The following is a 26,853-nucleotide window of genomic DNA, read 5'->3' as shown; positions in this document are numbered from 1 at the left end:
TGTAGTGGCATGTACCTATAGTCCCAGACGCTTGGGAGGCTGAGGTGGGAGAACTGTTTTAGCCTGGGAGGCAGGGATTGCAGTGAGTAGAGATCGTGCCACTGCACTCCAGCCCGGACAACGGGATTGAAATGCTGTCTAAAAAAAAAAAAAAAAAAAAAAAAAGATTTGTAGAGTTGGTAGGAGTTTGGGCCCTGTTGCCACTGCCCATCCCTTTTGCCACACAGTCTAGCAGGAGAGGAAGAGGTGGTTAACAATGTGTGGTTGAGCCTGGCACGGTGGCTCACAACTGTAATCCCAGCACTTTGGAAGGCTGAGGCAGGTGGATCATCTGAGGTCAGGAGTTTGAGACCAGCCTGACCAATATGGTGAAACCCCATCTCTACTAAAAATAGAAAAATTAGCCAGGAATGGTGGCGTCCACCTGTAGTCCCAGCTATTTGAGAGGCTGAGACAAGAGAGTCACTTGAACCCGGGAGGCGGAGGTTGCAGTGAGCCGAGATAGCGCCACTGCACTCCAGCCTGGGTGACAGAGTGAGACTCCATTTTTAAAAAGAAACAAACAAAAAACAATGTGTGGTTGAGGCAGAAGGAGTGACAGGGACAATGTCAGGGCATTGATGATGAATTCACGGTGCTACTGCAACTTGCTATGCTTCCAACCTTCTCACTACCTTGACCTCCAAATTGGCCTCCACATGGTGTGTCCTCTGTGGGAACTGCTTTTATCCTCTTAAGGAGCAGCACTCTGCATATCTCAGTTCTCATCCATTTATTCAACAAACGATCTTTAGCTTATTTCATGTACCTGGCATTATGCTGGGCTGTTGGGATAAGAAGAATGAATATGGATGGTCCCTGACCTCAGGTAGCTTACAGTCTGGGAGAGACAGAGAACTAGATTATGATGCTACAGTGTGGCAAGTGCATTGATGAAGATGAGCACGAGTGTGATGGGGACACAAAAGAAACACCCCACCTCCGCCTACTGCAGGGGATGGTGGTAGAGGTGGGAGGTTTCTTTTCTTTTTTTTTTTTTTGAGATGGACTCTTGCTCTGTCACCCAGGCTGGGTGCAATGGCCCAATCTTGGCTCACTGCAACCTCTGCCTCCCGGGTTCAAGTAATTCTCCCACCTCTGCCTTCCTGAGTAGCTGGGACTACAGGTGTGCGCCACCATGCCCAGCTAATTTTTGTATTTTTAGTAGAGCCTCTGTTTCACCATGTTGGCCAGGCTGGTCTCGAACTGCCAACCTCAGGTGATCCACCGGCTTCGGACTCCCAAAGTGCTTGGATTATGGGCGTGAGCCACCGCGCCCAGCAGAGGTGGGAGGTTTCTTGAAGGAAATGAGGCTGGGCTGAGTTCTGACAGAGAAGAAGTTATTCTGTAAAGGAGCGAGGATTTTTCGGGCTTAGGAAAGAGCATGCGCAAAGAACATGTCCAGAGAGAGCCGGGGACCTGAATGGAGTTCCTATGGCTAGATGTAGTATTGGAGAAGTTGGGGGGAAGGATTGGATGGAAATAGTAATCAGGGAGGGACTAGATCACAAAGGGCTTTGTCTGTGATTTATTATGGGTTTTAAACTTCCTTCTGAGATAGAGAAGAGCTGTTAAAATACATAAGTGATGTCGTCTTTGTATTCTAGGATGGCCTTTCTGGCCTCAGTGTAGAAAATGGGCTAGTTTAGTAGGCCAAAGAGCAAATATAGATATACAAAGACCAGCAGAAACCACTAGACTTGAGAAGGCAGTGGCCAGAAGTGTGGGGAGTGGTGGAGATAGAGAAGAACAGAGATTGGACCCCCACGGGGGGTTAGGGTGAACATGAGGGGCTTGTGGGCCTTCTTAGGTGGATGTTCTGAAGGCAGTTGGACACGATGGGTTCAGAAGATTTGAAAGTCATTAGCATAAGATGGTAATTCAAGTCATGGGAGTGAAGAAAATAGCCTAGGAACAGTGTGTAGACAGAGGAAGAAGTGGAGGGGCCCAGGAGATAACTTGGGAGCATCACTATTTAAGAGACAGGCCAAGGAAGAGTAGCCCACAGAGCAGGCCAAGGAGGAAGGGCCACAAAGTTAAGAAGGGAACAAGGAGCGTGTCTTGGAAGACAAAGGAAATGATTTCAGAAAATTTTGGAATGGCCAACAGAGCCTAATGATGCTGAGTAAGATAAGACCTGAAAAGCATCTCCTGCTTTAAGTAACAAGGAAGGGAGGTATCAGTGACTTTTGACAAGAATAGCTTCATGGAGTGAGGGCGGAAGCCAGATTTCAGTGAGTTGAGTGACTTGAGGATGGGATGAAGAAGCTAGAAGCTACCATGAATATAGATAAGTACACTGTATCTATGTTTATCTCTGGAGAGGAGGGCTGAGGTCATCATACTTCTCAGTTCATCATCATTTTCCAGCCAAGGCCCTTCTCTGTGGTTGGTTGATGGATTGATTTCCTTTTATTTCCATTTTCCTTTTCTATTCCCTTCACTCCACCTAAAAACAACCATTTTTATGTGTTTAAGAGTTTTCTTTTAATTTGCATATGTCCTTGTATGGGTATTGGCTTATATGCATATATTTTAAAATTATGTAAATGATGTTATAGATCTCATTCTGTTTCCTGTGTATTTTGTTCAGCACTGTTTCTATGATCCTCCAGCATTGCCATGTGCCCTCCACGTGTTCATTCACGGCATTTTACCTGTCCCTGCCCCAGTGGTGGACGCACAGGTTATTTCCACCTCCCCGCCACCACAATCAATGCCTCAGTAAACATTCTCGCATATGGCCCCTTCTAGGCCCGTGTGAGCAGAGTCACACTTAGCCTGCCTGAGTCCTGGCAGACAGCCCGCTAGAATGGCTGGGCCAGTCCACACTCCCACCAGCAGTGCACAAGGCAGCATCTATATTTCCACAGATGCTGATTTCCACATCAGCATCTATATTCAGCATGACCCAGCTTGCTAATGTTTGCCTGTGGGGTCTCCTTGTTTTAATCTGCATTTCTCAGGTTACTCATGGGCTTGAGTATCTCTTCTTAGGGTTTTAGCTTTTTAGGTTTTCACTTCTATGAATTACCCGTTCATGTCCTTGGCAACTTTGTCAATAATTTTGGCTCTGAAAGAAAGGAGAGAGAAGATGGTAAGAAGGAGTTTTGCTGAAGATAGGAAAGACCTGTGCATGTTAAAGTGAAGGCAGAAGAGAGAAAAAGCTAGAGATTCATGTTTCTCCCAGGATTTGAGGAATGGGCAGCAGGAAGGAATACAAAGATCTGACCTCCCTTGGCAGTGGCAGTGAGGTTGGTGGGGAGGAAGTGGCAGTGAGGTTGGTGGAGAGGAAGTGAGACTGAGGAGGGGGAGTTGGTGCATGGGTCACCACCAGCTTTCCCTGAGCCCATCTTGCCTGCCCCCTCCACTTGAGGGGGAAAAGAAGCAGTGGGGGATCTATGGGGTTGGATAGGAGGGAAAAGGCAACCTCACTCAGATTCTGAGAACATGTTATACATGTGTTTCTAAATATTTGAAAATTGTATTTGTTTTAAATTTTAAGGGGGTGGGAGAGGTAGCTAAAATATCAGGGTATGGGATGTGACATAAATAAAGTTGTCAAGGCACATGACACCATGGTGGGGACAGGGGCCATGTGAACTCTCCTGACTAGAGCAGAGTTCACATAAAGGAGAGTGTGAGCTCAGCACCAAATGGTGCAGGGCTTAGAACTGGACTGCACTGCTGAAAGCTTACAGGGTAGGGGTGTGTCAGCATGAGGGGCCGTGCAGGAGGGACTGTGAAGGGGCTGAGCACGGACAGAGATGGACCAAGTGGGAAGAGATGAGGGCCTGAGTGAAGTAGAGCTTTAAAACATAAAGAAATGACGAACAAAAGACCCTTTCAGAGGCTTAATGACTGACCTTGGTGATGAATAAATATTGAATAAACACTCAATACATGTACATGGGATAACTGAGTGTGTGGGTCAGGGAATATGGTGGGATAGAGGGCTTTAAAAAGGCTCCAGAAGGCAGAGGTTGCAGTGAGCCAAGATAGTGCCACTGCAGTCCAGCATGAGCAACAAGAGTGAAACTCCATCTCAAAAAATAAAATAAAATAAAATAATAATAATAATAACAAGACTCCAGAGTTTGAGATCAGGTCTGTAGGAACAGGATAATATTTATTGAGTACCTACTAAGTCCCAGGCCCAGTACTAGGCACTGGAGTACAATAATGAAAAAGGCAGACATGGCTGATGCCTATAAGGAGCCTGTGGTCCAGGCACTGAGAGGAAAAGAAAAAAAAAAGAGGAAACAGACAGATACATGAATAATTACAATTATGATAAGTTCTATAGAGTTAAGCAGAGTGTCAAAAAGACTGAGGCTAACAGAGCGGGGAGCTACCTTAGAGAGGGTGACCAGGGAGGACTTCCACAAGGAAGCGACATCTGAGAAGAGACCTGAGGAATGAGAAGGAGCCAGACATGCAGAGATGCTCCAGGAAGTGTCTGGGGCAGAGGGCACAGCATGCACAAGACCCCTGAGCTGGGGAGGACATTTCAAGTTTGAAGAACTGAAAGAAGGCTGGCAGGTTACCTATAGGGGGTGTGGGGAGATGATCTTGGAGAAAATGGGAAGGGCCTTAGGACCATGGGAAGGGGTTGACTTTTATTCTAGGTTCCAGTTGTGCCTAAGGCATATGACTGTATTTTACAAGTTTAATTTATTATTAATTGCCAATTTTATCAAAGTTTTTATTATACAAAATTTCAAGCATGTATAAAAGTAGAGAGAATAGAATCAAGAACCCCCATAAGTAGATCACTCCAAGTCAATAAGCTGCTTCTTATTTTGCTGAAGCACATTTAAGCAAATCCCAGACATCATGTCATGTCCCCCACTACCTTTTTGAGCATTGCAAAACAAAAATTCATTTTCTTACATAACCATAATGCCATGATCACATCTAACACAATTGACTAATTCCTAGGTACCAATCAATATTGAGTCTGTGATTCAGATGCCCCTGATTGCCTCAAAAATGTGGTTTTTTAAATTCAAGATCCAAACAAGGTGCATTATATTTGATTATTACATCTCCTGAGTCTCTTTTGATTTACAGCAGTCCTCACTCCCTGCCTCTTTTTTGTCTGTTTTAAAGCCTCTAACTTGTTGAAGAAGCTGAGTCAGTTGTCTGCAGAATGCCCTACATTCTGGGTTTGTTTCTTTGCTTCCTCAAGTTGTTATTTATCTTGATTTCCTATAATTCCTATAAATGGGAAATTAGCTCTAAAGCTTAATTATTAATAAATTCAGATTCAACTTTTTTGGCAAGAACATCATAGGTCATGATGTCCTTCATGTTGCACCATGTCAGGAGACACATGTGTCTAATTGTCCTGTTCTTGGTGATACTAAGATTCGTCAGTGAGTTCAGTTGTTGAAAACTTGATCCCTCCGTTGTAAAGTTCACCCATCAACCCATTATCTGATGGGTTTTTAAAATCTTTTCTGAATCAGTTATTACATTATAAATATCACTTCAATGATGATGTCAAATAAATTATTCCAGTCTATTCTTGACTATTTTCAATGTTGAGACTTCACTACAATGTTGAGACCTCTACCTACCTCCTGCAGTTTTCATCAAAGAAGTGAGAAGTTACTATAGATATTCTACAAAAGTCCTCATGGAAGAAGGGAAATTGGGCATCCAGCTTTTCAACTCAACTGCCATAAAATGTTACTTATTCTGAGAGAGGCCAGTGGCTATCTTGAAAGAAGTGAGTTGAGAGAGATAAGAGGAGGTAGGACTGGGTCACAAGTTTCTGTAAATGTAGATATTAAGCCCAAGAATCCCAATAGAGGATAATATTTGAAAACTATTAGGTTGCTACAAAAGTAATTGTGGTTTTTACCATTAAAAGTAATGGCAAAACCCACAATTACTTTTGTACCAACCTAATATGTATATGAGTATCATCTCTCCCCTCTCCTTTAATGGTTCCCAGTGGACATTTGCCTCTGTGCAGGATGTGAAGTGCTGATAGATACTGTTGTTATGATAGAAGGCTGATGGGCCAGTCCCTACATCAGAGATGAGTAGCACCTGTTCCCCAACCAAATCCTGTAAGAACTATTGGAGCTATGATCCCATCCACCCCCACCCCTATTCCAGCAGCTGCAGCATAACTGGAGCCAGTTCTTGGTAGGAGATTTTTCCATGATGAGAGTGGACAAGTTGTGGCATGTAAAGCCCCTGCCGGGTGACAGAAACTGGAGTAGAAGTGTCTGGTAAAGACCTCACCAAACAGCAGTGGACCAGAATGACCAGGATATTGCAGATGCATGGAGATCCCTAAGTAGCAACCATGGGTAGTAATCTTGGGACTTTAAGCACCCCAAACCACAGTCCATCAGTGATGCACTAATAGCCAGACTTGGTTGGGATGGGAGCTGCAGTGTGAAAAAGCAGAATGTGCTCTGGGGAGGGGAAGTGGCTTGTTCAGGAACTGCTGGTGGTGTCGATCGACTGGAAAGGTCACCCATAGGTGGCATGCTTATCTGGGCCACATCGTTACCCCATGGTACTGAAACTCCCTGGTTCTGCTGTCCTGGTAGCCCTGTGCTCAGTCTTAGCCGTATTGAGACTGAGCTGTAACTTCTAGGTGGAAATGTCTGGTAGGCAGATGGAGGTGCCAGACTAGAGCTTGAGAGTAGGGAGGAGGTTAGGGCTGCAGATAGATTTAGAGTAAGTATTCTGCGCTGCACGTCTTATTGCTTCTCATTCTAGTGAGTGTGTGCACGTGTGTTTTTGTGTATTTGACTATTCTTAAAGGTACCTGTGAATATGCAATGCGATTATGATCAGAGGGAGAGGAAGGATGTTCCTTTTTTGGTGATGGATTGACAGAAAAATTACCAGAGAAACTTCAGGATTTAATCTCCTGACCGGGTTGCCACAATACCAAATTGTTAAAAGCAGGTTTGAGGTAGCATAAGGGGGCAGGACAAACTAGAAAACAGGTGAGGGGGTCAAACCTTACAGCTAGAGAGAAGATAACAACAGTGGAAGGAGCAATACTGTTTAAGAAAGACAGTGTCCTTGCTATTGCAAAGCCTGCTCCTCAGCCCTGCGTTGCCCTGTATTCCCCCGGTTTCCCACTTCGGAAGTAGATCTTTGTGCTTTGTTGCTTCTCACTTTTGTATGACCCAGGGAAGAGGAGAGGATGCTGTTTACTTTGTTGGGGGACTAGAGGATGGAGAAAAGAGAACAGCTGCCTCTTCTGCTCGGGGCTTCGGCGAGGGCTGACATGGGTCCTAGCTTGGGCTCCGTCAGCACCCTGCAGGCTGGGAGAGGAGCTGCTACCACTGCTTTCTCAGTTCTTAACCAACCCAGGGAGTAACTGGACATAGCACATGAGGTTGAGGCTCCGAGCCTAGCATCCGACCTCAAAGGCGGATGTGAAGGTTGAAGCTGTGGGTTGCATCAGTGGTATTGTGAAATGCATTAATAAGTACATGTTCCTTCTGTGAGCTGAGTCCTCTGTGTGATCCCATGAGGTTTTCAGTGCTGAGCTGTGGGCAAGCCTTCTCAGGTCCCATCCTACTCAAAATATAGCCTGGGGTCGGGGGTGGCAGAAGGCAGGTAAGGATGACTCTGGACTGTGCATTTAGAGCTGCTAGACGGGCAGGTGGATGGATGGATGGGGCAGGTGGACCTCTCTGGGCACAGAGTCACGGAGACAAGAGAAGACCCACTTACACTTTGACGAGGGTCAGGTGGGTTCAGAGAAGGAATTTTGGGGGACTTGTGGGTAAGCCGGGGAATGAATGGACAAGGAAGTACTTATGCCTTTTTTCCTGGGTTTACTGATGGGCCTGAAGTGCAATTTAAGATCTAATTTTAGCCATGTATTTGCGGTCCTCCGTGACTCATGGAAGGCCACTCTAGATGTGCAGATGACTTATATCTTTGAAAATGAGACCAGATCATCTCATCTCTAAGTTCCTCCCAGGTAGCAACTTAAATGTCATTTCCATGACTCCCCATTCGATTAGGTGTCCCCACCATGAGCCCCAACATATGCTGCTTTTTTCAGTCATGGTCATCTCTTTATAGCCAGGCCTTTGAAGGGCCGTTGTAACAGTATGGAAAGAGACATGGTGACACCAAGAATGGGTTAAATCTGGTTTTGGACAGGCATATCTTCGTGTTTGCTTTTTTGTTAACTATCTGTAGCTTTCCTGTTCTCTTATTTATTTCCTTCCTGCCTCTTACACCTGATTCTCCGAGAGCTTCCCTTCCTGCATGCACTGGCCCATCCCATGACCCCCTTGACTCTGATGGAATGCCATCTGGGCAGGGCCTGGGATGGGCATGGCAGGGGAAGAGGGGCACAAGGAAAGGGGCCTCACTTTCATTTCTGAATCATCTTTCCTTGGTGTTTGTTTTCGGGGACCTGACTCTTTCCAAAACAAAAACAAACAAAAAACCCTCCAGCTGTATATTTAGACACACATATACATCTCTTCCCATTCCTGGCAGAGCTGCTGCCCGGCTGCTGCCTTCTCTGAGCCATGGCCGCAGGAGGGATGGCATTTTTAAGCAGGATGAATTGCTGTCGAGCCGCTGCTCTTCTGCACCCGGGGCCATCAATCTTGTCTTGAACGCTGGGCCTGCTGGTCGGCCTGCTCAGGCTCATCTTTCTGGGGCAGACTTATTTACGGAGCCATGGCAAAGGTAATCTCATTCTCCAGCCCCACGGCCCAGGCCTCTCTCAGCCACTCTTAAAAATAGCCCAGGACGAATCAGGAGAGCCAGGGTCCGGTTACTTCCTGCACTCAGGGTCTGATCTCACCTCACCTCCTGCGTCTGGCAGCTCAGCCCTTCTCAGGGGCTGCTGGACAGGCTTGTGGCCCTGCAGGAGGTGGTCAGCCTGTCAGTCCCTCTCTGGCTCAGAGACCAAGTCAGTGGTAGTTTCCCTTAAGGGAAATAGAGAAAGGTGTGGGGCCGGGGGTGGGGGTATCTTTCCCGGCTATCGTTGCCCAGCCAGTTGGGTGCGAAATCTCAGTCCTGGAAGCAGCAAGTCCATCTGCAGAAGAGGACAGGCTGTTCAAAGGGACAAGGGTGGTCTTGGGCACAGGTCTGGCATCATGGGGCATCCTGTGTTCGGGATGATGACTGGTTTTCCCACCTTGCACCTTCGCTTCTCTTGAGTGGCAAACACTTTTGCCAAGCCCTGGCTGGGAAATGCCCTCTGTCCCCATGCACCGTGTCCTTTCCCCACCAGCCCTCCTGAAACCCGTCTGATCGAGGGGGACAAACTGTGCTCCAGTCCTTTCCCCAGCTGCCCTCCTGAAACCTGTCTGATCAAGGGGGATAAACTGCGCTCCAGTTTGGCCTTTGGTCCCAGCCGCAGTCATTCCACCGGATGACCCTGGGGAGGCCTCCTCCTGCAGCAGGCCTTGGTTTTTCTCCCAAGGCAATTAGGGTGGGTAATCCTGGCTCCTGTCTTACCTCACAAGGATGTGGTGGGATGGATTCATCAGGTTGGGGAAAATGCAGTCTGAAGTGAGTCTGTATCTGAAAAATAAGGCTGTAGCCCTGCTGCCATCTCACACTTGGGCTGGTGAATGTGCTTCAGTGCCTCCGCGATTGTGTGCCTGGTGGATGTGCATGTGTGTGCTGGTGTGTGTCAGTGTGTCAGATATGAGCCTGTGTGTGTGCTGTGGGTGCACACACCCACAGAGGGAGTGGTCTCCCTCACAGCTCACTGGCTGTCAACCCCCATCACAGGTCTGCCTCACAGCCTCCCTGCCTCCCGCTTTGCTCTCTTGGTTGTGAAGGCTCTGGGTCCCCTATTCTCTTACAGACTTGATCTTGGAGTCCCTTAAGATCCCTAGAAAGAGGACCAAATGTCAGGTACAGATGAAGAAAGCTAATAGTTTTCCTAGGGTCCAGGGCATTGAAGACCAAGCCTGGCTCCCCCGGCCCCCTCCTCACTTTTCTCCCCTGACTCCACCCCTGCCTTCCCATTACTTCTTAAAGTTCTCAAAGCTTGCTGTGTTCTTTCTTACCTTCAGGACTTTACACCTGCTCTTTATTCCCTTTGCTTGGACTCTTGTCCTTTCCCACCTGTCCCTTCATGGGTACCTCCAAGCTTCCTTTAGGAATAAGCTTCAACTTCCCCTCCCTGATACCAGTCCCTGCCGAGTCCCCACCTAAGCCAGCCATGACACACATCACACCTTCTTGTAGTTGCTTGTTTAATTGTGTGTCTCTGCCACCAGATTCTAAGCTCTGTGAGGACATGACTTTCCTGTCTTACTTGCCCCTGCCTAGTACAGTGCCTGCCACCTAGTTGGAGCTTGGTACATATTTGAATTAACTGTGAGTGAATGAATGAGTGAGTAGGAATGATTGATGACGGGTGAGGGAGGACCCAGTGCTCCTGATGCGCTGGTTCATCGCATGGACTCACAATGCACAGTTCCATTGTCCATGGGATGCCCCGACTGCCACATGCTTGATGGGACAGCAGGCTCCTCTGGGTTGCTCAATCTGTCCTGGAATTCAACAGGAGACCTCATCTGAGCACCTGGTCATGCTCCAAAGAAGCCCTAAAATGCGAGGTCAGCTTTCTGAATACCAACTGCTGGGAAGGAACTCAGAGGGCTCTCGGAAAGCCTCTGGGAGGAGCGAAGTCCCCCCAGTGCAGCTGCCCTGGGCTGGTGGCGTCAGTGGTGGCTTAACTCTCTCATCCATCTCTCCCCATGGTCCCCATATGGATCAGACTCAGCCTGTTTCCAGCCTCTCCCTTCCCCTGGCCTGTCCCCATCTCCCCCACCAGGTTAGGTCCTGGCCCAGTTCTCAGGGTGAAGGTTGCTTTCCCCAGCTTGTGCCCTGCTGCCTCTGGCTCCCAGGAGAGCTTCCTCTCTCCCTGGGTGCTCCCCGCGGTGGGGCGGCTGGTCTGGAGGAAGCAGCTGGCTGCGACTGACGTCTCCACCTGCTGGTCGTCCTGACCCTTGCTACATGCAGCTCTCCATCCCTGCCACTGCTGCCGGTACTGTTGCTGCTGCTGCTGCTGCTGCTGCAATATTTTATAACAAACGACCCAGAGACCCTGGTAGGAAGCACGCCCAAGCAGATGACACGGCGTTCTGCTCCTGTCAGGATCTACTCATGTTGGATGCTCCGAATAAGTTTCCCCTGAGAAAAAGTCCGAGGGGGTAGAGAGATAACCCTTTGACTGTGTTGCTGTCCCCCAGGGATCCTTCCATGAAGACTGAGGCAGGCGGAGCTGCTAAGAGCCTGCTGACATGACATCGGCCACAGAGTTTGAAAATGTGGGCAACCAGCCACCTTACAGCAGGATCAATGCCCGCTGGGACGCCCCAGACGACGAGCTGGATAATGACAACAGCTCAGCCAGGCTCTTTGAGAGGTCCCGGATCAAGGCCTTGGCAGGTACTGTTTGGGGCCACAAGGGTTGGAGGGCATTCTCACAGTCACGAGGTTCACAGCCCTCCCCACCTAGTGTGAATCCTCTGTGTGTGTTGGGTGAGCCCTGGCATGGCAGTGATGGAGACGTGTTTGCCGGGCTCAGGGAGGTGGGGGTCCCCTTGGGAGGGAGCTCAGGCAGCCTCTGCCCCCACGGCCTCTGAGAAGCAAGGAGGTGCTGGAGCTGGGACCAGGTGGGGCCTGCCCCCTGCCTCTGTCCAGAGTGACCTGCGGCCAAGTGAGAAGTATGAGAGTCTGGGCAAAGCAGTGTCTGAGGGCTGGACAGCCGGGCGCAGGTGCACAGGGCCTCCTGGTTAACCCCGATTTCCTGCCTGGGCCTGGAGAGAGGAATTATCATAGTCCTCTCTGTAGTCCCAAAAGGAGTGATTGGATAGGAAATCGAGAGCAGATAACATCCTCCCCACTGCCTCAGGAAGGATTTTCTTGATGAAACCTTTCATCCTTAAACTGGAATTAGATTTTTGCTTAGCAGGTTCATAATAGATCTCTCTCTCTGTCTCTCTCTCTCTCTGTGCGTGTGTGTGTGTGTGTGTGTGTGTGTGTGTGTGTGTGTGTGAATCCCAAGAACCAGACCTCAGCCAGCAGAGGGAGGAGAAGCCATTTCTACTAGAGATTTAAGATATTCTCCACCCCCACCCTCTCTCTCTCTTGCTGTGTGTGTGTGTGTGTGTGTGTGTGTGTGAGAGAGAGAGAGAGAGAGAGAGAGAGAGAGAGAGAGAAGGTGGGGGTGGAGAATATCTTAAACCTCTAGTAGAAATGACTTCTCCTCCCCCTGTTGGCTGATATCTGATTCTTGGGATTTTTTTTTTCCCCCAACTCCTGTGACTATTGCCTCCCTGAACTTGACCCAGGGTAAGTATATTCCGACCTTAAGTCTTCGGCCAATAAGAAAGTTCGAGTTACATGGGGTTGTGTGTGTATGTGTGGGGGGTGGGTTCCTTCACCTGATCCACCAGTCAGCAGCCCACACTGGACCTGTTTCCCTATCATTGACTGTTGCCGTCTTCCACCTCCTAAGAAGAGTACAACCTTCCCCATAAACACTTTCTGGAGTGATTCTCCCGCTGCCCCCATACCTTATGGCCCAAATTGAAGGTTGTAGTAATCCTCTTCCCCACTCCCTCCCTGTACTCAGCTCCCAGATACCACAGTCCCTGGCTGACCTTGAAGCCTGAGCAGGGCCCTGGACCCCTCTGGGACCATAATGACCTCACGCCTTGGGAGTGTCTGGGCTTCTCATGCCGGGAAAGGAATGCTGCGGTGTCTCATCTCCCTTGTCATGACAAGGAATCCACTTGGGTCTCAGTCATTACCCCTGGTGTCCTTGCTCTTTACAGGAAACTCTCTTTCTTCTTCCTTTATCTCCTTCTCACCCTCCTTGACCCCACAAAATTCTCCCTTGGTTTCCCTTGGGGACGGACCATAACGGTGACCCATTGCTTTTGTGTATGTTAATTTAAGCCAACCAAACTTGGAACCATTGGCTTTGTCAGTCTGGTTTTACCTTCCTATATCTCTGTGTTGGCTGGATCTAGCTGCAATGACCCTGGTGATCCAGGTAGAGGGAGAGGGGTACCATATTCTGTAAGATTTGCCAAAGCAAGGTAAGAGTGGGCACTGGCCTTTGTGCAGAGATCCTTTTATCTTTTTTAAGAAACCAAGGTAAATTCTATTTTAACAATTGATTGTTGTACTCCTACTATGTTTAAAGCTAAACCCCTGGCCAACCATGAAAGGGGAGAGGGGAACCACAGAGATGAATTCAGTATAGCGTCTGTCTCTCAGGAGTTCAAAATCTATTAGGGAAAAATGAACTATGTTCACAATTAATTAGCATGAGTGGAATTAGAGAAGAACTGTAGGAAGGGCACATAAATTAAACAGCAATGAGAGAGCCAAGGAAGAGATGCAAGGAAAATCGGGGAACAGTTCATGGAGGAGGCAGCCTTTGAGCTGGGAATTGAAGGGGTGTGTGTGATTCTGGCAGGCAGAAGGGCCGCGGGTTTCTCCAGTTGGCCTGTGTGTGTTGTCACCACGTCTGATGAGCTGCTTGGGAAGTTGGTGGAGACAGGTTAAAGAGCCAAGCACAAAGCCAGGCGTGGTAGCTCATGCCTATAATCCCAGCACTTTGGGATCCTGAGGTAAGTGTATGGCTTGAGACCAGGAGTTCAAGACCAGCCTGGCCAAGAGGGCGAAACTCCATCTCTACTAAAATCCAAAAAAAAAAAGAAATAGCTGGGCGTGGTGGTGCATGCCTGTAATCCCAGCTACTCAAGAAGCTGAGGCACGAGAATTGCTTGAACCCGGGAGGCGGAGGTTGCAGTGACCCAAGATCACGCCACTGCACTCCAACCTGGGTGACAGAGCAAGACTCTGTGTTTAGTGGTCAGTCCTAGGTTGATCAGGAAAGAGCCTTTGCTGACCTTGGCTGTGCCTAGTTGAGCCTCCTCCTCACCAGGAGCATGCATCTGACTTACCAGAGAATCTGAATGCCCCCCAGGGAGAGGAAAAGCCACAGAGCATAGAATTGTATGCCTGGGCCTTAACTATTCAGAACATCTGGCCAACAAGTAAATATGAAAGTTTGAGGTCCTTTCAAGATTTTCAAAAACAAACAACCTAAGTGGTTTACTGGCTTCCTTCTCCTGAGAGTCCACTCTAAGTGACCTGGGCTTGAGCTAAAGCTTTGGAAAGGTCTGAATAGGGTGGCCAGATGTGCCCATTCTGCTGGGTAGGCAGAATGGAGAAAGGGAGCACGTCAGCCTTCCTAGTCTCAACGTCTTGACTTTTTTTCCCTTCAGTACTGTCGTTGGGGCCACCTTAGCAGCCTAGGCAGGGGTCAGTCTTTCAAAAGAAACATTAGGGAGAAGGAGCTCTCAGCCACTCTCCCACTCACAGGAATATTAAGGCAAGGAGGGGATTCAGCCCTGAGTTGCTTATAAGATAGCAGTGATCTGCTTCATAGGTATATGTGGCAAGGTTGGGGAGACTGGCCTGGCATCCTCTTCTGAAACTGAAGGTCCTGGGGTGAGGAGGAACATGTCACAAGATCCAGATTCAAGTCCTGATTCTGCCTCTAATGCCACCGCAGTGGAGGATCACTGACTCCTTTTCCATTTTTATAAAATGGGGATGATAGTATTTTCTCAAGGTTGTTGTGAAGAGCAAATAAGATAAAGTTTATGAAAGTTTTTATTTATAGTAAAATGCTAGGTGAATGTTAGATAATGTTAGTACTAAGAAAATTTCCCATCGGTGTTTTCTGTCCTTTCTCTTTTCCCAACTTCAGACATTCAAGATCATGAGCTTGGTCTTTTTCCTTGCCTGTTGTACCTTGGCCTGTTCCAGGACCTGTTTCTTCCTTCTTAACCCCCACCCTCCTTTGCCTTGGAAGTTCTGAGTTGGAAGGAAAAGCCAGGGACCAAGGAAACCAGGCTAATGTTTGTGCTTGGAGCTCTGGGCTCTTTCCCCTTCCCCCAGACCTGATGCCCATGAGTTGAAGCCCCATGCCATGCAGGTCTCTCTCTCTCCATAAGACTATCCAGTCCGTGACCCTGGCTGTGTCTCCGCCATCTGGCTGGGTGACATGGGAGGCCCAAGAAACCTAAGGATGATGGGTCTTGTCAAATGCTTTTCCAGATGAGACAGTTTCTCTAGGTCCATCTCCATTTTTAATGACCTATGGTTGGAAGACCTGAATTGGGGTGACTGGATGTGATCTTTTCTGCTTCTTAAGTAAAATTCCTCTCAACTCCAAAGGAAATACTCCCTGTTCTGCCTTTCATACCACTCCCAGGTCTTCCTTCCTGGACCTAAAGAAACAAGCCATCTGGCTAATCTGTCCTAGTACATAAAAACCTGACCTCTCTCCAGAATGAATGACTTTCTTTATGAAACTGGGAGTCAGCCTAACTAAAGTGAAAAGGAAGAAGGGTAGGAAAATGTTGCAGAAGGCTCCTGTAAGGGGGTGGATTTGACCTTGGCAATGCCAAGGGGAGGGCTGGGATCCCAGCAGGAATATTTGCCCTGTAGATCCCTGAGCAGATTTTAGCGTTTTAACATCAGTCTCTAAGCTGGCCGCCTGTCATGAGGTTAAGTAGCAGGTAGCCCTGAGGCTTCTTCCTGGACTGGAGACCATGCTTCTCTCTTTTGATGACTGCCTCTGGCACCTTCCTACTTTCTGGACCTGTTTTGAGGGATTACAGGAAGAGCAGCAGCTGAAAAGCCCAAGTTCCTATCCTTCCAAAAGGTTCCAGCCTTCATGTTTCAATAGAAAGGCTCCCCCCATCTCCTAGAGTCCCCCTAATTGTCACACAGCCCCGTTTCTTCTCCTTCCCCTTTTCATACTGGGAGCTGCCAGATGAGCATTTGTGGCCGTCTGGATGAAGAATGAAACACTGCAGGCTGCAGGGAACTTACCAGTCAGAATGCCCGTCCTCTGTCTCCCTCTCCTCACCCCAGAGGAGGCATCTGCCTGCCTGCACACTCCTCCCCTTCCCTGCACCTGGGTACAGACTCCAGTGACTCCAGTGAGGATGCTGCCTCAGGGTAGATGTGGCCCAGAAGGGAGAGCAGGGAGTGGAGGAACCCCACAGAAAGATGCCCCAAAAAGAGAAGCCCTGTGCATGAGCCTCATTCCCCTTTCTCTCTTCCCTCCCCTCCCTCCTTCCACTGCCCTGCCTTACCCATGCACACAGCTTGGCATCCGGCATCCCATGTGCCGCCCGCTGCATGATTTACAGCTCCTTGGCTCACAGAGGCATCTCGCAGTGCAGGGAGCACTCCGGAGCCTCCTGAGAAGGGCCTGTGGGAAAGAGATGGCCTTCATGTTCTTTCTCAGTCTTCCTCCTGTTCTTTGGCCTGTGGAGCAATCACCAAAGGATAGACTAAACAGGGCCTCTCATTTTAAAACCAGGTGCACAGAATTGTGTTGCCCACTCAGGTTTTGCCTTTGCATTCAAATCCAAGTGGTGCTGCAAGCTAGAGATGACCTTCCTTCCTGCATTGTCTCTTTGTAGCCTTCTTTCTGGAAGTGAGATGAGGCTGAGGGGGTGAGGTTGATTGAGGACAATTCCAAGACTGCTGTGGGACAGCAGGTGCACTACAGCCTGTGTCCCTGCACTCTGAAGCACATAGTTGCTGCCACTCTGAACCTTAACTGTCTTCAGGACCCACTGCATGCAGGTCCCGAGGTTAAGTTCTGTGGCTGGCAGACATTCCTCGGATGCTGCTGCTCCCCACCCACCTCCTTGGCTGCCAGGAACTCCCCAGGGAGGGTGGTACAGACCTCTTCCTGACTCTGCTGCTGAAGGGCCCTGAGAGTGTCCTCAGGACATGTTTGGCCTCTCCCTCAGGCTCCTTTCCCCTTATGTACAGGAGGATGCTGATCTCAGGTGCCCCGGTTGCCTAGGAGGGCTTTGTGTCCAGAGGGCAAGTGATTTCTCAGGGAGCAGGGCCTCACCCCCGTGGACGGGCATCAGTAGCTTCTCTGTTAAGTTGACAGATTCAGGTGCAGCTGCTGGAGAACAAGGCACCAGTTGTCCATGTTCCCCCCATGTCTGTCTCCAGGTACCCGTAACCAACAAAGATGGTGGTGTCATTAATGGGAGGTTTGTAATGTTTTTTCTTCTCAGATTTCAAAACATAAAATGGGGTTTTATTTAGAGACTACATATTGGGAAAATATACTATCCACAGAAATATCTATCATTGTCAGCAACCATTTTAATGTTAGAGGGAAAAAAATTGGATCAGCAGCTTTCTCTGGGAGGTCAGCCATGGTGAGATTGTCCCCCTGCCCCCAGGCAGGACACAGTGTAGATAAACCTGCCAGTTACCTGTGCAGATAAACCTGCAAGAGATCTCAGCATGCCACCTGCACTGTGTGGCCCAGGGCAGGTTTCCCCTGCCCAGGACATAATGCCTTCCATTGTCCCCTTACCACTCTTGATAAAAGCTATTCTTCCTCTCTCAGAACTCTTTACAGAACCAAGGCTGCTTCCCTTCTATGGGTGACTGCTATCTATCATTGTGAAGATGCTTTATCAAATATTAATACACTGAGGTTAATAATAAGACTCTGTTCTCTCCCCGGGCAGTGCAGTCTGAGTGAACCATGTTAATAGCCTCCTCCATCTTTGGGACATTTCTGTGGGATTTGTTCCCAAGGGCAAGCTCTGACCCCAGGCCTTGACTGTGTTTATGGCTCTCAGGAGCAGCCAGCACCCATTCTCCCTGCCCCATGTGTCCCCCACATGCTGCTTGGCTGAGGAGGTGCCAAGGGTGTTGTTTTCAGAGCATCTGTAGCAATTTTCCATTTTCCCTTTATAACATGTCACTGAGACAGAGTGACAAGGAGGCTAGTAGCAGCCGAGTCTCTGGGAGCATTTTGCCTCCAAACCCTTTGGCCTTCAGACTTGGGAAAGTAGATCAACCAGAGAATCTCATTTTACAGTCTAGTGAGACAGAGGTAGATCAAATAATCCCACACGTGTCTATGTGCATAGACACACGTGCATAGCAAATTATGACAAATTTGCTATGAAGATTTGCTGGGAACTGTTTGTAACATAAACTGCAGCTCTCAGTTCAGGGGATAAGCATGTTTGAGTCAGAGTGCAGGGTTGGTGATGGTGATAGGAGGGCAGGCACAGGCCACCTCACAGGCCTGTTAGGCCACCGGTGTTGCCAAGGTCCTGGGCAGGAAGCAGAGAAAAACTCAAAAGGGGTGGCTGTGGAGTTTAAGGAGGGAATATATATTGATTTAGGGTAAATCAATATCTTGATGATGTTGAGTTCTTTATTCAAGACCTCAGCGTGCCTTTCCATACAGTGGCAGGGTTGAAGGGTCCGAGAGAGGGAGCATTAGCTGTGGGCTGCAGGACAGGAGCTGAGCCTTCAGTAGAGGGTGGAGGGCAGGAGCTGCTGCCAGCCCGTCAAAGTACTTTCAGCAGGGAAATGACACGGTTAGATTTGGGTTTTTAGGGCTCGCTCTGACTACTAAGGATCACCCTCTGTAGGGAGAACAGGTTGTGGAGAGGCTGTGCAGAAGTCCGGTAAAGAGAAGACGCTCTTTGAGCTAGCTTGTTACCCATAGGTGAGGAGAAAATGGTCTACCTGGCAATATCACTCTTCCGTCGTCCTGCCGCTATCATTAGGGGACCTTGATCAAGTCACTCTTCTGCTCCTTGGGGCCTCTTTATCCTCACCTGTAACACCAGGGGCTTGAACTAGATGATGCCCAAAGCCCTTCTAGCTCTGACAGTTTGAGCAGAAGCCACCTATGGAGTGGTGTTGACAATGTGCCTCTTTACCCTGAACCATGTAGCTTTGGTTCCTGGCTTGGGGAAGGGAACTGATCCTTTTCAGCAAATCGGTGCTTCTCCAGAAACTCTCTCTGTTCACTAAAGGCATCACCTAGGCTGAGGCCAAGTCCTGAACTGTCTTGACTTTTGCAGCCCCATGTTCTCAGTGAGTGTAATCTCTCTATGCAGCCACCACCTGCATGCAAGACAACAATGCCTGATATTGGTGCAGCTGCTTTGTGTTCTAGGTGCTTTTGTTCAGATCATCTCCATGACCCTTCACCCACTCTGTGAAGTGGGCAGCTTACAGCTGTTGTCATCTCCCTAGAGATGAGGAAGGTCACAATGCCAGGAAGTGGCCAAGACAGGACTAGGATCCCAGGGTTTTAAAGTCATCACAGCGCTGCTTGGGCTGCAGCCCTCGGGCCCCTATTGAATGTTCTTCATTCTTACCTCACATGCTCCTTCACGCTTCATGGGAGATGCCCCTTCCCATTTTTCTTCCAACACCAGCCTTTGAGCCTCTCGGCTCCTGCCTCTCCCCTGTCCCCTTAGGATCTTTGTCTTCCAGCACACTTTTGGGAGGTGCTGCTTTACTTAAGAACTTCCGGGCTGTTCTGTACCTGGACTATAATGTTCACATTCCCTAGACTGTCCTGCAGCTGCCTTGCTCTGGATAAATTTGCTGCTTCTCACCCCCACTCCCAAAACCTGCATACATGCACACACATGCACACACACACATATACACCTTGCCAGTTGCCACCTGAGGGGCTGTGAATATGACCTCCTTTTTCTTCCCTGCCATTCTAAAACCATTATCATCTTCAAACTCCAGATGAAAACTAGCCTTCTTCAAAAAGAAAAAAAACTTTTTGATTTAAACTGGTCTACAATAACTTGTTTTCTTTTGCAATAATATATAAAGATCCTATTTTATCTAAAAATGCAATAGGAGCTGGACGCAGTGGCTCATGCCTGTAATTCCAGCACTTTGGGAGGCTGAGGGGGGAGGCCAGGAGCTCGAGACCAGCCTGGCCAACATGGCAAAACCCTTTCTCTACTAAAAATACGAAAAATTAGCTGGGTGTGGTGGCACATGCCTGTGATCCCAGCTACTCGGGAGGCTGAGGCACAAGATTTGCTTGAACCCAGGAGGCAAAGGTTACAGTGAGCTGAGATCACGCCACTGCACTCCAGCCTGAGCGACAGAGGGAGACTCTGCCTCAAAAATAAATAAATAAATAAATAAATAAGCAATAAGATAATTACTTTGATATCTTTTGAACATTTTATTAACAAGAATATATATTTAATATAGAAAATATGAGAAAAACAGATAAAACCAGAGATTTTGTTAATGTCTCATATAGACATTTTAATGTCTATAGATGTATGACTGTATAGGTCTGTGTATATATTAAGTGTTATCTATAATATTATAATCTTAGACCCTCTTTCATGTAACAATATGCTATGAATATCTTTTCATGTCAGCAAACATGCAAATTATTTTAATGGCTATATTGTCTCCCTTTGAATTACTATACCCCAAGCTCAGCCTCCCAAGTAGCTGGGACTATAGGCATGCACTACCATGCCCGGCTTCTGACCACTTTAAAATCAGTCTTATGGGCTTTATTCTTGCGTTTGCATTTTAAGATATGTAGTAAGCATCCTAAAGTTCCATCTTAGAATCACCCCTAGCTATATCGCAAATCCTTAAGGGTTGGGGAAATAGCTGTTCACAAAACCAGTGTGATGAAAGTTGGTTGAAAGGAAAATTCCTTCCCTAACTGGTTAAACAGAAACCGTAGAATTTGTGCCATCATCATTTATGATGTGTCCCTGAGAGTCTGCCCCATGCTAGGCTTTATTATGGATTGGCATCTGTGTCATTGAGGTTCATCACAAGTTCATGGCAGTTAAAGTATGGCTCACTTGGCCAGGCACGGTGGCTCACGCCTATAATCCAGGCACTTTTGGAGGCCAAGGCAGGTGGAGCACCTGAGGTCAAGAGTTTGAGGCCAGCCTGGCCAACATGGTGAAACCTCAACTCTACTAAAAATACAAAAAAATTTAGCTGGGCATGGTGGCGCTTGCCTGTAGTCCCAGCTACTTGGGGAGGCTGAGGCAGGAGAATTGCTTGAACCCAGGAGGCAGAGGTTGCAGTGAGCCAAGATCGCACCACTGCACTCTGGTCTGGGCGACAGAGGGAGACTCCATCTCGAAAAACAAACAGAAAACAGCAAAAACAAAACAAAGCATGGCTCACTCTGGTTCCCCAAGCTCTTGGCTTCCTGGCATGAGAAGGAGAGAAATCCCAAATTGTGAACCTGCAAAGAGCTCAGCATGAAATGATTGTTTTCAGAAGGCTCATGGACCACGGGCCTCCCATGGTGCATTTGCTCCTACTTATCTTTCTGACCTCCTAGTTTTACCTGTAGCTTAAGGCTGTGAGCGACTGAAAATGCAGACTTCCCCAAGAAAGAAACTTTTTTGACTTTTCATCTATTAGTCCCCAGGGTTTATGAACTTTATATCCTATTTTTCTTTATGACATCTGTTGTTTCATATTATAAAACCAATATATGCCCACTGCAAATATTTTAGAAAACAGAGAAAAGCAAAAAAGAAGAAAAAATTACCCAGAATCTTACCATCCAGCTATAACAACACCCAGCATTAGGATATAGGTTTGAAAATCTGAATTTTCCCCCAAAATGCATTAAAATATCCTTTCCTGTCATTGAAATTTATTCAACAACCTTAATAGTATCCTCATTAATATACCAAAATATTAAATCATCCCTTGTTTTTGATTATTTAAGTTGCTATTTTCTATTGTTGAAAGCAAATTTTTTTTAACAGAAAAAGGAGGGAGAGGCACAAAGCCCTCAAGGAATGTAATAGAAAGCCATGGAAGCAATAAATAGATGGACCCAGAAATGGGAGATGAAGCTTCCAAAGATAAGATACTTCAACTTTACAGTTTGGTTTAAGGACAGCTCCTATTTTTAAAACAGCCCCACTAGGGACTTTTGATGGTGAACTTCCCAGATGCCCGTGACGTCAGGAGGTGAAGCAGGTGCTGCAGTGGGTGGGGCTGGCAGCTGGTGTGCTGCTTACCAAGAAGGGAGGAGGGAGGAGCCACGGAGAAGCCTGGAGAAGGAGTAACAGAAGAAAGAGACTGCGCCGTGACCCTGTGGGGAGACATTTATGCTTTAAACCCCCATAGGGAGTATTCAGAGGGCAGAACCTCAGAAGTAGCTGTGTGGGTGTCGAGGAGGTAGAATGTTCCTTACTCCTTACAGACCTCACTCCCCTTTTGCATCCAGGGGCCAATGCTCCTGCCATCAGCCTTGCTCTCTCCTTTTCACTTCTCTTATGGGCTCAGGTGGTTAAAGATGCTTATGATTTTGGCCTGGTGAAAAATCCCTAAGGCAGGAAAGCACATGAAAGGAACTAGGCTATCTTGGAAAAAGGAAGAAAATAAAAACATGTTAATATTTTCTTTAGGCTGGGCGCGGTGGCTCACGCCTGTAATCCCAGCACCTTGGGAGGCCGAGGCAGGCAGATCACCTGAGGTCAGGAGTTTGAGACCAGCCTGGCCAACATGGTGAAACGCTGTCTCTACTAAAAATACAAAAATTAGCTGGGTGTGTTGGCACATGCCTGTAATCCCAGCTACTCAAATTTTTTTAATTAAAAAAAATCAAAAGATTTTAAAATTTAAAAATGCGATGATTTTTTTTTACCAGTGTATGAATAGACCTGTAGGATAAATTCCTAGAAGTGGAATTACTGGGTCCAAAAGCATGTGCATTTGTAATTCTGATGGGTCTTGCCAAATTGCCTTTCATAGAGGTTGAGCCAGTTATACCCTTTCCAGCAACACATGAATGTTTTTTCCCCACATCCTTGCCAACACAAGCATTTTATCAGACTTCTTGATCTTTGCCTAACTGATAAGTGAAACATAGTATGTTCGTGTACTTTCATTTTACTTTTTGGCTTTTATTATGGAAAATTACAAACTGGTAAAAAAGTAGAGACAAAAGTATAATAGGGTCATTACATTATCACCTAAATTTAACAATTGTTGATATTTTGTTATATTTGCTGATCTATTTTGGGGGTTGAAGCATTGTTAAAGTAAATTAAAGATCATCATACTTTCCCCCTAATTACTCTAGTATGTATCTCTGAAAAACATGAACATTTTCCACCTAACCATGATACCATTATTACACCTAATAAAATTAACAGTAATTCCCTAAAAATATAACCTAATATACACTTGATATTCAGATTTTCCAAGTTGTCTCAAAAATGTCTTTATGATTAGTTTGTTCAAACAAATTAAGGACCATTATTAGATTGTGTGTTTGCATGTGTGTGTGTGTGCATGCACGTGGGCTTTTAATTTGGACTTCTATTATGAGTGACTTGTACAATTTTTTATACATTTAAGAGATGCTTATAATTTTTTCTGTTAACTCTTTGTTCACATTACTGGTCTTTTTCCTTGTTAATATGTAGGTGCTTTTTGTATATTAAGTAAATTAGCCCTTTATAATGTATGTTAGATATATTTTTGCTCATTTGTTTGACTTTGCTTATGGTGTTTTATCCAATACAAACTTTTTTTTTTGAGGTGGGTCTCAATCTTTCACCCAGGCTGGAGTGCGGTGGCACAATCACGACAGCCTCAAACTGAGCTCAAGTGATCCTCCTACCTCAGCCTCCTGAATAGCTAGGATTACAGGTGCATGCCACCACACCCCTCTAATTTTTAAATTTTTTTGTAGAGATGCAATCTTGTTATATTGCCAGGCTAGTCTCAAACTCCTGGCCTCAAGTGATCCTCCTACCTTGGCCTCCCAAAGCTCTGGGATTATAGGTGTGAGCCACAATGCCTGGTCCAACACAAACACTGTTTTAATGTAGTTGAACTTTCAATTTTTTATTTTATAGCTTTTGGATTTTGTGTCATATTTTGAAAGCCCTTCCCTACACTAACATTGTAGAAAGCATTTACCATGATTGATTTTTTGTTGTTGTTGTTATTGTTGTTTTGAGACAGGGTCTCATTCTGTCACCCAGGCTGGAGCACAGTGGTGGGATCTCGGCTCACTGCAACCTTCAGCTCCCAAAAGTTCAAGCGATTCTCATGCCTCAGTCTCTTGAGTAGCTGGGATTACAGGCGTGCAACACCATGCCCGGCTAATTTTTATATTTTTAGTAGAGACGGCGTTTCATCATATTGGCCAGGCTGATCTCGAACTCCTGACCCAAAGTGATCCACCTGCTTTAGCCTCCCAAAAGTGCTGGAATTACAGGCGTGAGCCACCACGCCCAGCCTGATTTTGGTATTTTTATAGTTTCATTTTTTACATTTCAATTTTTGACCCACATGAAATTTATCCTGGAGTATGAGGTATGAATGTAACTAACTTTTCCTGCTTGGCCATCCAGTTTTGCCAATACTCCTTATTGAGTAATTCATCTTTCCCCTTGCTATTAGAAATGCCACCTCTATCAGCCATTAAATGCCTGTATGTACTGGGACTATTTCTGTCCCACTGGTATATCCATCTTTTCATATGCTAGTACAACACAGTTTTACTCTAAGTTTACACTATTCTTTGATAGACAAAACATCTGGAAAGGTTGGTAGCCCTTTATTACTCTTATTTTTTGGAATATTCCTATTTTTGGTTGCATGTTTTTTCAATGAAGTTTTTAATCATTTGTCTTTTTTTCCCACAAATTCAAATTGTATAATTTAAATATATTTAAAACACTATTAAATATATATTGATTTAGGGTAAATTGATATCTTGATGATGTTGAGTTTTTTATTCAAGACCTCAGCGTGCCTTTCCATTTGTCCAGATTTTCTTGTGCGTGCCTCAGGAGCCTTTTAATGTTTTCTTCGTATGCATTTTGCATACTTCCTTTGAGATGTAATTTGAAACATTTTGTGTCTTTATTAACACTGGGGGCCTTACAAATTCATATTTCAGGAAATGACCCTGCCACACCTTCAGTGCTTCCTTTTGCCTCTAGGATTAAATCTAAACTTCTTAGCCTCTCATTCAAAGCTTTCCACATCCTATTTAAAACCTGCTTTCCCCTGTAATCCTAGCACTTTGGGAGGCCAAGGTAGGCGGATCACGAGGTCAGGAGTTCAAGACCAGCCTGGCCAATATGGCAAAACCCCATCTCTAATAAAAATATAAAAAATTAGCTGGGTGTGGTGGTGCATGCCGGTAGTCCCAGCTACTTGGGAGGCTGAGGCAAGAGAATCGCTTGAACTTGGGAGGCGGAGGTTGCAGTGAGCCGAGATCACACCACTGCACTCCAGCCTAGGCAACAGAGTGAGACTCCATCTCAAAATAAACAAATAAATAAACCAAAAACCTGCTTTTCTCTAACCTGTAGCTATTCCCTAGCCCCTGAATAAGCTTTGGCCTTTCTTTTTTTTTTTTTTTTTGATACAAAGTTTCGCTGTTGTTGCCCAGGCTGGAGTACAGTGGTGGGATCTCGGCTCACTGCAACCTCTGCCTCCTGGGTTCAAACAATTCTCCTGCCTCAGCCTCCTGAGTAGCTGGGATTACAGGTTCTTGCCACCATGCCTGGCTAATTTTTTGTATTTTTAATAGAGATGAGGTTTCACCATGTTGGCCAAGCTGGTCTCAAACTTCTGACCTCAGGTAATCCACCTGCTTCAGCTTCCCAAAGTGCTGGAATTACAGGCGTGAGCCACCATGCCCGGCCTAGCTTTGGCCTTTTATGCCTGTCTGCTTGGACTCATTCTGTCTCCCTGGCTCCCCTCCCCTTCACAATCCAAAGTGGCTTTCTTCACCAGGTGCCCCCTCGACCACTCCAATTGGAAATGACCTCTCTCTTCCTGGAACCCTCGAGCATTGACCATATGTGTCATGTACCTGATATGGAATTCAGTATTACCCTGTGATGGCTTTTGTGTTATTAAAGTGAACTGCCACTTATTTATTATGTGCTTGCAAAAGTTAATTGGTGGGTTTGAGTATTGTTTCCTTAACTGTATCTTAAGGCCTTGGGGAGAGTGAGCTGCCCAACGCCCCTGCAGCACCTAGGACAGGGCCCACTAGTAATAGCAGCAGTAGTAATGACGATAACAATGAGAGTTCACATGATGGCAAGCTTTCTCTGTGCCAGCCCGTTCCATGTACGAACTCACTTATTACTGGATATATTTGAGGGTTTTAGTGTCATGGGTGTATTTGACCTGAAACTAAACCTTTGAAGGGTTTTAGGTCACCCAGTCCCAGTACTCGACAATAATTCTGGGTCAGAGCTGATCAGGGAGGAAGATGAGTTTTCTAGGCAAAGACCTAACACATAGCAGGGAATGAGGATGGCCACAACCCGGGAAGGAAAGGGAAAGAAAGGAACAGAGAGGGCCATGCACGGTGGCTCATGCCTATAATCCCAGCACTTTGAGAGGTCAAGACAGGTGGATCATGAGGTCAAGAGATCAAGACCATCCTGGCCAACATGGTGAAACCCCGTCTGTACTAAAAAATACAAAAAATATCCAGGCGTGGTGGCACACGCCTGTAGTCCCAGCTACTCAGGAGGCTGAGGCAAGAGAATTGCTTGAACCCAGAAGGCGGAGGTTGCAGTGAGCCGAGATTGCGCCGCTGCACTCCAGCCTGGCAACAGAGCGAGACTCTGTTGAAAAGAAAAGAGGAACAGAGAGGAATGAGATGCCGGGGTTTGATGGTAGCAGAGGCTGTCAGCCAGTCCATGCTGGTGGACTCACCCGCTTCCTGCACTGGCAGGGTTAGGGCTCTGGAAATAAGGCCTGGCTCCTGGCAGGGCTGTGCTGAGGCCTCCTTCCCATGGTGGGTCTCAGTAGGATGGCCTGGGTCCCCTGGGGACAGCAGGCCCAGTGCACAGCCACCTCTCTTCCTGTCCACACTACCAGGGTTCCCAGCCTAGCTGGCTCCAGGCCACCGCCTCTCCTGCCCTTGGAAGGCTTGGG

General features: G+C 46.9%; 1 protein-coding gene across 3 annotated transcripts in view; it reads left to right on the top strand.

Moving 5' to 3' along the window:
* The window catches only part of SPTB (spectrin beta, erythrocytic), a 133,774-nt gene that overhangs the window by 45,466 nt on the left and 61,455 nt on the right, over positions 1–26,853 (top strand). For all 3 annotated transcript variants that reach the window (XM_031001649.3, XM_055362063.2, XM_055362062.2), the window contains exon 2: positions 11,262–11,460. In XM_031001649.3, coding sequence (XP_030857509.3) covers positions 11,313–11,460 — 148 coding nt within the window. In that variant the 5' untranslated portion in view covers positions 11,262–11,312. The remainder of the gene's footprint in view (positions 1–11,261; positions 11,461–26,853) is intronic.

The sequence above is a fragment of the Gorilla gorilla genome, chromosome 15 (assembly GCF_029281585.2).
Source record: "Gorilla gorilla gorilla isolate KB3781 chromosome 15, NHGRI_mGorGor1-v2.1_pri, whole genome shotgun sequence".
In the NCBI taxonomy this organism is placed as follows: domain Eukaryota; kingdom Metazoa; phylum Chordata; class Mammalia; order Primates; family Hominidae; genus Gorilla; species Gorilla gorilla.
This window is presented reverse-complemented; position numbering and strand designations above follow the sequence as displayed.